The sequence below is a fragment of the Globicephala melas genome, chromosome 15 (assembly GCF_963455315.2).
Source record: "Globicephala melas chromosome 15, mGloMel1.2, whole genome shotgun sequence".
Taxonomy (NCBI): Eukaryota; Metazoa; Chordata; class Mammalia; order Artiodactyla; family Delphinidae; genus Globicephala; species Globicephala melas.
Window position 1 is genome coordinate 74,828,679 of NC_083328.1, and position 13,561 is coordinate 74,842,239.

Genomic DNA, 13,561 nt, shown 5'->3' on the forward strand with positions numbered 1-13,561 from the left:
TCCTGTTTCGTTAGCAGCTAGCATGAAACAAAACACCACTTATTCTTTTCTTCTGGTTACTAAATTAATAATGTCATTTTTAAAAAAGAAAACCTGAAACACACAACTCCTAAGTGAAAGTCCTCCATAACCTTGCCCTACACCGTGGAGAACACCCACCCCCAACAAACACAAATTTCCTCATTTGTAATTTTAAATTCTTTACATAAAAATTTAAACAAAATCTACCTTTCCACTAGTAGTAGAAGCATTTTAAACTGGAAGAGGCAGAGGAAATTAATTGCTCACAACCTGGTAAAACTGTGCCTGGTTATTGTGGAGTCCTAGCTCTCCTCCAGCCGCCTAGAAATGGGAGGACTATACTGCATACTCTCTTCAGGGGTTCCAAACACCCATTTCTTTTTTTTTTTTTTTTTCAGTACGTGGGCCTCTCACTGCTGTGGCCTCTCCCGTCGCGGAGCACAGGCTCCGGACGTGCAGGCCCAGCGGCCATGGCTCACGGGCCCAGCTGCTCCGCGGCATGTGGGATCCTCCCAGACCGGGGCACAAACCCGCGTCCCCTGCATCGGCAGGCGGACTCCCAACCACTGCACCACCAGGGAAGCCCCAAACACCCATTTCTTAGTCTTCTAAAGCACAACCCTACTGAATGAGGGAACTGCTGAGAGAAAAAGCCAGCCTGCTGAATTTCTATGGTCACGGTTTTACTCTTTAATTTAAATCTAATCCATTTCGAATCAGGACATGTTCTTCCAGCAAGGGAGGTAGATGGCAAAGAAGGCAGCTGCTTTTACATTTATAACATGGGACCACAACAGACATCCTTCCTACCTGCAGATCCAAATGGCCTGCTCGGTCAACTTTGCTTTACATCAGTGGTTCAGCAGCCTTGGCTGCATACTAGAATCATCTAGGAAGCTTTTTAAAAATCCTTATGCCCAGGATATACCCCAGACTAATTAAATAAGACCCTCTGGGGGTCGGGGGTGGGGGCAGGCATCAGCATCTTGTAAAGCTGCCCAGGGGAGTCCAGTGTGCTTCCAGGTTGACACGGCTACCCCAGTCCACGGTGGTGGGAAAATTCTGCTTTCTCCCTCAAATTACCAAATCCAGCTGAGCGGGGACTGAAAAGTGCTGAGTAACAGATGCCAGGAAGAATCACTACTTTCTCCTCCCATTTGAGAAAAGGCCAAACCCTTGCCTCTCTTGACTGAAAAAAAGTGGAAATATATATATATTAGAAAGATGCCATCAGGACAAGCATTTGTAAAATATAAAGAATTTGCATTCTTCGAGAGTTAGCTCGCTTAAGGCTGACCACCTGCTGGGAGAGGAGACGAAAAGACAACTATGGGCTGAGCAGGCAAAAACCAGAGAGAAAGAGGTTAAGAAAGAACATCGACCTCACGGAATAAAGTATGAAACGTACTGGCAGTGACTCAGTTCATTTTATTTGTCTACCACAACAGACCTGTTTTGAAGGATGTGGGCAACAGGATACTTTCCTGAGTATGTGACCAGAAGGGGACTGAGGCCATCAGCACGGGAAGGTTTGTGTGCATATGCACGTGAATACAGAGGGAAGAAATCTCCCTCTGGGTAAAAGTGACTGCATAGAATGACACCTGGAAATTCGTACTTAGGAATGAGAAACGCCAGGCCACCCAACCACTCACCTCAAATATACAACTAAGTGGCTGGACTGGATTAACCCAGGGATTCTCTTCTGATGCCAATATTCTCTTGAGCGTCTCCCCCCGGTGCTCTGGGTAAATTTTACAGGACTCACAATTTCACATACCAAAGGCTTTCAGTGACAAGAAGCTTCTCCAGGTCATTATTTCAGGCTTAATTCCAGGTCACAGTCCTGGTCCCTCAAAGTACTTTCTTTTTAGGCAGTAGCCATTTTAGCTTTCAAGGATAAAGAAAGCTAGCATTACTTAAACGACACACTAGCTTTTTAGCTACCCTTGGCCTCCTGAAGGCCTTTGAACATGGGTGTGTGCCACAGCACTTTTTTTCCAGAGCGGGGCAACACAGTTCATGAACTACCTCAGTCCAGGCTACTCTTACCAAACCCACGGTGCTCCTGGCGGGAGTGGCCGGGGTCAGCGGTGGTGGTCATCTGGCTATCTCAGCAGCTTTAGGCCCCAAATGCTCTTTCTGACTGTGCTAGGCAGAAAATTACTTTGAAATGAATAAAAATAGTTGGTTTTTACTGGATAACTTCCAATGAAATGATGTTTCCTCTTCAACACTTACTCACCAAGGATGTGCCAATAAAATAAAAGCCAATCAAGATGGTAATCTCAGAACTAGGTTACAACACTTAAAATGTGTTTTCTTGTTAAATCTATCCACTCACACACTCAAACATCATTTACTCTATGCCTCCTATGTGCTAGGCAGTGTACCAGGTACCAGGGGTAGTACAAAGGCAACACAGGCAATGAGGAGCGCTGCTGGGGTTCAGAGGTCAGCAAGTCCCAACCCCACTGCTGCAGAGAATCTTATAACTCCGACCCCTTCATCCCTGAAAGGGGGACACAGTCATTACCTTACTGAGTTCTTGTGAGGAGCCTATGAGATAATGCAAGCAAATCATCTACCCCAGGGCGTTTATGCTGACGGAGCGGAGCCAGCAGCGCCAGGATGGTGCCGCTGGAGAGCGAGCAGATGATGATAGAACTAATAAAGCCGTTCCAAGGAAGGGTTCTGTGGAGGGCTTTGAGTCCTCAGATGACAAGTGTCCGTTAAGAGCTACTGATGGGAAAAGGAAGATCAGCACTGTGGTGAGCTCCGAAGAAATGATTCAGTTTCAGATGGCTTGTTCAAGCCTACTGAGAGCTAACATGGGTGGGCTGGAGAAGGGGGACAAAAAGAGTAAGAAGAGCAAAGCAGCGCAGTGAAGGGCACCAGATCTCCCATTTTCACCAGCTAGTCACTGAATCGCTATTTTTCCTTTGGTTTTTACTTTGGGCCACAAAGCTGGGTTTCTGGTTCCCCTACAGTAACTGTTTTCATGTGAGATTAGGGTCATTTTTGGATGGAAGAAGGGCTGTAGTATTTACAAGAAGCCAGTTTATTTTAGATCTGGCTAAGTGATCTGTGTTGTATGGTTGTAAGTTTCTGGATAATAGTTTATAGTCTCTGTAGCTGTCTGTGGAGAGCACTGTATCATTAAACCTGTATTTATCAGCACTGACCATCTTTTATTCCTTTTCCCACCCCATAAAAAGTTTCTGGCAATAGCCCCTCATTCTGGAATGATGTGACTATGAATTGGCTTTAGGCCCTGTCTTATGGGTTACTGGAATTGAAACCTGACAATTTTATAAAAAGTTGTGTTATTTCACGGGTATTTTTCCCAACTTGTGTAATTTTATCATCATAGTTCCTTTAGCAAATTTGAAAGAGTTCTCATAGCCAAATTAGAGTTTGCTTAACCAAACTAAGGATAAGCTATTACAAAATCATAAAGAATAAAGATTCCAAGTTAAAAAAAAAAAAATCATCTACCCTATCATAAGCAGGCCCCGACAGCAAAGACTTCCGATTTATGAGGAAGAGAGACACATTAAACACAAAATGGATGATCAACTAGTCCAACCAGAGGGATGCTGGGAAGAATTATTTTAGTGTATGATAATTTGAGGATAAACACATGCAAATTCAAGTAACAATGGGTCCCTGGATAGGACTTCCAAGGGTGCAACTCACTCTCTGCTCAACTTCCAGGGACAATAACCCCTCAGGGAATTAGCATGACCTGTGTTGCAAGACCAGCAGTGGTGCAGGGATGGAGACCTGCTGCGCACCCTCTAACTTTGACAGAAAACAGGTTACCTCGCCAATGGCCCAGAGAGAAGCCCCAGCAACCTCTAACCTTGGAGAGGCATGAACACATGGACTGGGTAAAGGTCATGACAGCACACATGCTCCTTTATCTGGAGTGATACAGGGGAAAGAGCTCTGAATGGCGGTCAAAGTATTCCTGAGTTTTATCACCCAACTAGAAGCAGGTTCGGGCGGGGTTTAGGGAAAGTCACATGACCAAGCCACTCCAACACCCCCAAGATTACCTGTACATGTGAAAAACGGAAGTAACAAAATCCTGCCTACCCGATGGAGCCATATCCGAGTCAAGTGAGACAATGTGTGTGGGATCATCTGTTAAAACTGAACACCACACAGGATGAATTAGGAAACAAAAATCTGCTTGGCCTCCTCCCTTGACTTCAGGAGCTGCAGGGACTCCTCTTCCAGGTACGGTACAGAGCTCAGGCAGTTTGTCCCGTGAGGCCACAATTTGGCTGAAAAGCTCTGAAAAGTTGATCGTTCGCTCTTTGCGAACAAGAAGAAAGGAAGTAAGTACCAAAGCTTATGGGTTTGCTAACTGTAGTGCTTGGTTGCTGCTAAACTGGCCAGCAGGACAGACTGATAAATTAGGGCGTGGTCAGTTCCTCTCAGGATTTAACTTCCCTTTCAGAGGCAATGCTTTCTCTTGATATCCCAACACCCCAGAATAATTCTCACTTGCAACGGTTGCAAAGCAATTTCACATTCTACGGTGAGCTCTGGACAATCTTAGAACTTACTCGAGAAGAAAAAAGGATTGATTTGGAGGAAAGAATATTTTTAAAAATATACATATTTTATAATACTAGGCTTGAGTGAAATCACTAAGAAGCCACAGGGGAAGCACATTAGTCCTCAGTTAAAGAAAGAAGTGGCAAATCATGAATGCGAAGCAAAATGAAATCTCAGAATCTGTTTTCTAAATAAAAACCATCCCTGGCTGGAGACTGGAGAGGCTTCACAACAGACCCATTTAACCATCTGGAAATACTTCCTCTGTTCAACTTTTGGAAGAGTTAAAAAGAGAGACATAAAAAAGACAGCCTCCTCTCAAAGGTGAAGAACTTGCTATGTACAGTCTTTTGTAAAAGTAGTTAAAGTGAAAACTACGATTCGGGAACAAGTTCTTACAATATAATGTCGGGCAAAGCCATCTAACCTCGATGTTCTTTTCCCCTCTTTATATACTTAGTGCTTATAAGATAATAAAAGTTACAGGTAAAAGCTCCAGACTGAGGCAGAAATGTTCACTCCTGGGTCCATCATTACCGCTTAGCTGAACTCCTGGGAGGAGGCCCTCTGAGCAGACCACCTCTTTACTAAAAATATACCTGAGTCATTCACGCTGCTGTTCCTCTTGGCATAAGCGCTCCGAACCACCTGCTCGTAAACCTGAGCGCCGATCGTTCTCATGTTGTCCCGGATGAGAATGCCTTGAGCCTGCATCATGAAGAGGTAGGTGTTCACTGCAGGAAACAGACGGGGAGGGAAAAGAGGTTAATTCAAAAGCAATCAGTAATGTAAAACACACAGAAAACCCCACATAACTTTGGGTTTCTTTCTTTTTTATCCCCTTTTCTTTTTGAAACCTCTTTCAGTTCTAAAACCCTACAAATGCTGTAACTTCTATTTTCCATACTGGGTTCTATGTTTTCAGGACATCAATATTCCTTGGGTAGCTAGTAGAACTTAGGGGTATTTCTGTCCATATTCAGCAGTTTTAGAAAAACCATAAATGAAAAAAAAATTATATTCTACCTGGTCTTCAAATACCCAAGCTGTATTCTAGCACCGTTATGATCAGAAAGACCTTTATGGATCAGTTAAAACATTCTGAAAAAGATCTCCGCTCTCTTTAAGTTCACATTCTCAATACTCAATCGCTATTCTCAGAGAAAGGAAACCACCAATTGCCCTGCCTTCTGGAAACACTTAGATGTAGGTCTGGTCCTGGCTATCTTTCGAAAGTGGTGATGAAGGTTCCAGCTCTTTTTCTTTGCTTTATTTGGAGAGAAGAAGAAAATAACGAAAGAATGTTAGCAGTCCTCACTACCCACCCACCTCAGCCCCAAAGTTCAAAGCAATGGGAAAGGAGCAGGGGGCTTGGTCCAGGTGTCAGTTAAAACATATTCCCTTCATGATACATACAAATATCCAATCATTATGTTGCGCACCTGACACTAAAATAATGTTATATGCAAGTTATATCTCAATAAAAACAAAGCGAAACAAAAAAACCCATATTCTTAACCACATTAACCGCCCAATCATCGTCATCTTTGGAAAGCAATCTCAGGGGTGGCACATTTACAAGTCTAAACTCTGGCGTGTGCTAGGGATCATCTGAACACTTGACTGACCCCTAACCAGGCCCCAGGCAGGTATGCAGCAGAGAGGCTGGGCCACTCCTCCAGACTCAATACACCCAGCCTCGGGCGGTCCTGGTTCTTCAGCAAGACATATTTTGTGGACACTGTCTCATCATTATTATCACAGTGTCCTGCACATAATGGGCAGTAAATAACGACTAAATGGATGAAGCTTAGAAGTCTATTTACTTTATTTCAAGCTATTGTGTGTGGTGCTTGTACTTGTGATGGGGGTGGGGACAGGGACAAATCAAATGGCACAATTCTCAATGTGGAAAACATCAGGTGGCCCACATTAAACGGGGACATAAACTCTTTCAAAAGATTTCTAATCATCTCTAAGATAAATCCAGAGCCGTAAAATAATTAACAAAAGAAATCAATGTTCATAATGCTTTTAGAAATGAGGGAGCAGTTTCAGATTAGGCCCGGCTGTGACTGGAAGACAACTGCATGCTTAACTCCTGGCACTGGCTGAGAATAGATCAGATACAGTGTTTACTCTCTGTAGCAAGAAAAAGTTACAGGAAAAAAAATTAGCTTCAAATCCTTAAAGAAAGTACCATGCTGTGAAGCCTCTGAAAACAACAGTAGCATCTCATTTTCTATTTACAGCAGAGAGCACTGTGCCCGGTCATAGTAGGTAGGTAGGTAGTTAAGCCTAAGATTTAAACTTCTTCCAATATCATATTTCTAATATGGTTCTGTACTATATTTTTTAATCACTTAGACTTATGTATATTATACATATTATATTAAATCTTCCTTCTATCCCCAACATACTACTTAAACCAGTTGTCTTCAATAACATAGAAACAAATATTTATTGAACATTGTGTGTAAAGCTGTCAGGCACTGCAAAAAATACACTACCTCTTTTCTCCCGAATTTCATCTTCTCTGAGCTTTTTATCTTCTACACTGTAAAGGGCAATGTTGTTAGCCCCTCTTTTAAAAATTCCCTCCCTTTCTTAGTTCTGTAGGATTCCTCTAGGGCAGTTCTCAAACCTTTCCCTGCCTATTGCCTGGAGAGCTTTCTGAAGCCTGCTTCTACGCCTCCCACCCCCAGAGACCCTGATTCAGTAAGTCTGAGTGGGGCCCATGAATTTGCACTTGTAACAAGCTCACAGGTGATACCAGTGTGGCTGGTCAGAGGACCACACTTCCAGAACCAAGGCTCTAGGGAGACTTCAGCTACCTAATAAATAATAGTGAGTAACATTTATTGAGCACTTAATTACCTAATTCTTTATCTTGTTTAATCCTCATAACCTAAGAGGCAAGTAATACCATCCAACTTAGAGTCAACTTCTAGGCTTCAGTTTCTCCACCTTGCTTCACCAAGGTCACTGAGGGATGGATTTGAACCAGGTGGACCTACGCTCTAACCACTGAACTTAAGAACTTGCTCATCCATATTCTAGCCACAACCTGTCCCTCAAAGATTTCACACACCTACATGACTTAAATGATTGCTCTTAAGGAGATTTTTTTTTTTTTTTTTTTTGCGGTACGTGGGCCTCTCACTGTTGTGGCCTCTCCCGTTGCGGAGCACAGGCTCCGGACGCACAGGCTCAGCGGCCATGGCTCACAGGCCTAGCCACTCCGCGGCAGGTGGGATCTTCCCGGACCGGGGCACGAACCCGCGTCCCCTGCATCGGCAGGCAGACTCTGCGCCACCAGGGAAGCCCGGTGGATCTTTCCTAATTACAGATTTAGCCACACTGCTCCTCAAAAGCCCGCTACGTCTCTTGCCTGCATGCCTGGGCTTCTGTTGATCTGCAATGCTTCTGCTCTCCTTTCTGCCATCCAAATCTCATTAATCCTTCAAACCCCAGTTTATATAATTCTCCAGTCTTCCCCTTCTAGAATGTCTGTGGTACTGTTAAAGATTGTCAAAATTTTGCCTTTGGTTTACATTTTGTCTTAGTTTGCTAACTGTCTCGTGTGTTAGTCTTGTCATTCAATTAACAAATTTACACAAACCATGTATTATCAATGCTTTTTCTAATTATCCACAGGAATTAGCACAAGGCTGAAAAAACAAAAGGCTGAAGACATAAATTTTGCCAAACAAAAGAAAATAATCACAAATTCACAGACTCAGGGTTGGATGGGATTTTAAAGAACACTTTTCAATACCTCCTCATACACCACCCAAAAACTATGCCTTCCAAGAACACAGAATCATAAGTAAAATAAAGCCATCTTCAAAGAAAATTCTACTTTGGGTTGGGTCCAAAATGTTTTCCAGCCACTTTTACCCACTGGTTCTCATCCTGCCCCTTGACAGAACAGTAAAGTCCCTTTCCCACACTTCAGATATTGGAAGACAGGCATTTTCAACCTCCCCCCACCCTCACCTCTACCCCACCTAACCTCCTCCTGCAACCCCATGCTAGATAGCCCCACTTCCTCTGTGAGCCCCCTGCCCTTGCCATCACCACACCTTCCCTCCCCATCCTGGCTGCTGTCCTCTGAATACCCGCCCAGTGGTCTACACTTTGACAAAGAGTGGTGCCCAGGCTGACAGTGGTCCAGGTGCAGTCTGATGGGCCCAGAAACAAGCAGAACTACCAGCAGCCCTATTCCATCTGTTACCAAAGCGCTGTCAACTAAAGCCTCCTCTTGGAGATGCAAATGCACAATAACTCAAGGCCAAAGAAATCCTACAGGGGAGAGGCTGAATAATCTAATCCACCATTTCCCAAACCAGCCCCTTTTCCCCCACATAATATAACTAGTAGCATCAAGTGATTCTCTGCAGAACTCACTTTGGGCAATTCTGTTTTGGGTATTTTTATTAATAGAATTTAAAACTTCCATTACATGGTAGATAATCGATCGATAATTGCTGAGTGTTGTTAGTAAATAGCAGTCACACCATATTACTGATTCACATTAAGCTTGCTAGAGGCAAAGTACTCAATCTTTTTAGCTGCTAAGCTACACTTCCTCTGTTCTGTGCTCATGCAGTTGGTTATAGAGATCAAACTGTAGGACCTTTACAAGTGTCCCTATTAAAAGTCTTGTTACTAAATTTAGCCCATGGTTCTGGCCTAAACTAGGAAGTGTATATGTGCGCTGCTTTCAGTCTAAATGATCCCATTTAAAAGTCACATCTTTGTGAAGTAGATATCATCTTGATTTCCTATTTAAGATAAAGATGTAAAGTCCTCCAGAAGTCATTTACCTAAGGTCACATGGTTAGTGAAGTCAAAAACAGAGAGAGGTGAGGTTAGGTGTTCCATACCACTTTGATGAACGTTCCTTTGAAAAACGGTACTTTCCAATAATGTGTTCCTGATCAAGTGTAGCTGAATCACAGAAAAAAAAAATTTTAATTGGCACATGGTTGTTAAATCCTTAATTGTGTCAACAAGTACCTACTGAGCCCCTACTTTCCTGTGTGCTTTTTATTTTTTTTACACACAATTCTAGGCCACTGTGGGCCAAGGATGAGCAGGACAACACAGAATAAGGTACAGACACAATTAAATAAGAAGGTATAATGCAGTGTGATAAATGCTAAAATAACATTTACTACCAATTCAGGCTTACCAGTAGCTTTTTTACACTTTCACGAGAAATGGTAATTATTATCCAGCCCCTGTTTCTAGATTGAGGCATCTCTTATGATCATAACTTAGCTGAGAAAAATAAGCCCCATTCAGGTTTACATAATTGGAAATTTCCGTCCAGATGCCAATGTAAGCAGCCTTGGGCCATGGCTTTAACTGGAGAGTTTCCGGGAGCAAAGCACCGGGCCTCCTAACAGGAAGGCAACCATCTCCTCTCTCCATCAGAATTCCAGTCAGCCTCCATATCCCTATGAATCAAGTAACACGATTTTCACTTGAACACACACATTAATAAATGACTCTGACTCATAAAAAATTCCTCACTAGATAATGAAATCTGACATTCCCGATTAGGAGCAGAATCATTTGACACAACTGAACCCAGGAGGAAATGACAATTAGAAGATTCTATATACTTGAGAGTTCACAATTTGTTTTAACCTAAACATGTGTATCCTTAATGTTTGTTACATCTGGCTTGGTAAGCTAAAACAGCATTAAGAAGTAGAAAAAGAAAGCCATTCCTTTCCTGAGCACTGTCTAAAATCTGTCTTAACACCAACACCCAGACACTCCCGGCTTTATTTTTCTATTACACCTTTTCTTATTTGTCTTGTTATCACCCTCTAGAATGTGAGCTCCATGAGGGCAAGGATCTATGCCCCTGGTGGCTAGAACAGTGTGTCTGGAACACAGAAGATGCACAGTGAACACTCGAATAAATGAGTATCTAAGTCAGGACAATGAACAGTGGAGACCTCCAAACTCAGCTGTGCCCAGGAAGGCGTGGATATGGGATTCCAAGCCTTTCTCTCTCCTTTATGAGAGGAACTCAAAATGCTTTGAGTTAACCAGCTTCATTGCACGAAACTGTTCTTAAGAAAAGTTCAGCAATTCCTTTTCATCAACCGAGCAGAGCTGCCAAATAGATTAGCTTTTCCCTAAAAATGTTCTCTGGTACTCTCACTCCTCATGAAGTTGTTTGTTTTTTTAATGTTCCTTAATATAACGCACAAGTTTATTCAAAACCTTGTGCAATATTATTTGTAATAGGAAAACAATGGGGAAAAAAACTAAATGTCACCCAAAGGAGACTGGTTGAATAAATTACTGTACATCCACATGGATGGAGTACCGTGAAGCTACACAAAAGAATGAGGAACCATTCAAAATAGCTCCAAACTGGCAAGAACCCAGACGTCCATCTATAGTAGAACAGATTAAGAATGTGTAGCCTATTTGAATCTTGGAAAACTATACAGCAACCGGAAGAGACAAACTGCAACTATATGCAACCACATGGATGAGTCTCATACATCACATGGAACAAAGACACCAAAGGGCACAGATGGCGTAATTCTATGTACACAGGGCCCCAGAAGAGGCACGACTAACCTGTAGTGTCAGAAGCCAGGGAAGAGTTATCTGTGGGGCAGGGGAGGAGAGTTGGAAAGGGGGCTTCTGGTCATCTTTTATTTCTTGACCTGGATACTGGTTTCATAGGTATATTCATTTTGGAAAAAGTCATCAAGCTGCTCACTGACTTGTGCACATTTTAATATGTATGCTATACTTCCATAACATTTACCAAAAAAAAAAAAAAAAGAATGAGGAAAATCTATGAACTAATTCCCAGGATATATTGTTAACTGGAAAAAAGCAAAGATCAATAGTATGTGTGTGTGTGTGTGTGTGTGTGCGCGCGCGCACGCATGTGTGTGTGTGTGTGTGTGTGTGTGTGTGTTATGCTGGCTGTTCAAGACATAAGGTGAAATTTTATACACATATTTTTATAGGAAGAAACGGGAAAGGCAAACCAGGTAAACATTCATTATACACCTATTGTGTGCCAGGAACTGCCCTTCACTCTGTGAATAAAATGATAATTATAAATAAGATACAGATCTTGTCACTATCTTCAGTCAAAGAGCCAGACAAGGAGACTGTAGCCAGTGCTGTCTGTAAGGGGGAACAGGAGAGTGGCTGTAACTCATATAGTGACGCGGGGGATCAGAAAATACTCCCAAGAAGAGGTGACTCTAGGATATGGTCTTGAAAGAAGAGCGCTGAAATAGGAAAGGGAAGAGCAAATGAAGGGGCACAAAGGGAGAAAATACATTTGAGGAACTAAAAGCAGTCGGGTATGGCTGGAATGAAGGGTATGTATGGCCAAAATGCGAGGACGCGGTGGGGTGGGGATGGAGTTAGAAAAGCACAGGGGCGCAGGAACACTAAGGGCTTTATGTGCTATACTTAGGGGCGTGACATGGAAGAAACAGTCCAGGATCAGATTTCAGGTGGGCCAACTAGTAGGAATCAATCAAAACAAGTGAATACACCCCTACTCAATTTCAGGGCTCCAGATAAAAGACTGAGCGTTTTAGTATCCAGACCCAAGTTCCTTAAAGGGAGAAACTTCTTTGGATGAACTGAATAAGGTGCTGTACGTAGAATTCCATTTGGTTACTACAAGCTGGGTGCCAAATCTTACCAAAGACTGTATTTTCGCTCTACATGAAGCAGCAGGAGGAATGCCCTGTCTGCCAAATCTTGAAGCAAGCAGATGGAGTGAAAGACATCAAGATATAAAGCCAGTACTACTGATACACAGCCGGGGAGAGCTGGGGCAGGGGCGGGCAAAGGTGGGCCTGGCATTCAGTGGGCCCATCAGAGTAGGTGTTCTTTCCTGGGATTGACTCACATCTGGTATCTTTGTTCTGAACACCCCCTACAGGCCAAACAATGTATGATTTCTAACAGGGTCAAGTACATTCCAGGAAAACAATGGAACAAATCAATGGACCAAGGATTATACACCATTCACATTCATATGATTTCAAAATAAAATAAAGGATGGGGAAAGGGAGAGCATATAAAAGGAACAGAAGTAGAAAAGGAATAAATAGAAGAAAACAGGAAGGCTGCTCACTCTCTCCTCCTGCCCCCATATATAAAATACACCAATGAGATATAATAAAAATCAAGGGGAAACAACGAACAGAATATGTCATAGGAATGTTGAAGTTTGATTTCTGCCATGCTAGAATATCTGAAAAACCTGCATGGCTTTTTTGGACCAATATTTTCTGAGAAATACCAGAACGTGAAAAATAACTGATCTCTACTCCCCAAATCAGAGATTATCAGTGTTCACTGTTCCGCACAATAGGTGTTCTGTAAAGAATGAACCCACTTATTCTGCTTATAAAGAGACAGATTCCTGTAAAAAGCAATGCATTTCTTGAGTCCCCTATGTGCCAGTGCCTTTCTAAATACCTTCTGCGTTATCCCATTTCATCCTCACAATAAACCGAGAGGTAGGTCATTACTCTCATTTTATAGATGAGGGGACTGAGGTCTGGATATAAGTAACTTCACTATTTGGAGCCAAGATTTCCCAACAGGTCTTTGTTTCCAGAGTCCAGGTTTTTAACAAATATGTTCTATCATCTCCCTGGTTCTGGATGCCCAGGAGTCCTGTGAACCCACAGCTGTCATCACCACACTCTGCTCGCTGATTCCTTTCATCTGAATCTTTACCTTGAACTCATACATGATTGGCCTCCAATATTCCACTTCAGTGGTGGTGCCAATGATCATGGTATAGTCTGGTACATCCCTAGAATTTTATTAAAATTTTATCAGTTTGAAGCTTTAGTATGAATCACAAATTTCTGCATTTCAGATCTACTTAAAATGTTGGATACTCATACTATACAGAGAGAGATGAAGACCCAAGGTGTGGGTACACAGT

The 13,561-nt window shown here is 42.6% G+C and overlaps 1 protein-coding gene across 1 annotated transcript in view; it reads right to left on the bottom strand.

Moving 5' to 3' along the window:
- B4GALT5 (beta-1,4-galactosyltransferase 5) overlaps nucleotides 1-13,561 on the bottom strand; it is an 80,296-nt gene that overhangs the window by 15,741 nt on the left and 50,994 nt on the right. Inside the window, exon 2 of the mRNA XM_030839043.2 lies at nucleotides 5,190-5,324. Within this exon, the coding sequence (XP_030694903.1) occupies nucleotides 5,190-5,324 (135 nt within the window). The remainder of the gene's footprint in view (nucleotides 1-5,189; nucleotides 5,325-13,561) is intronic.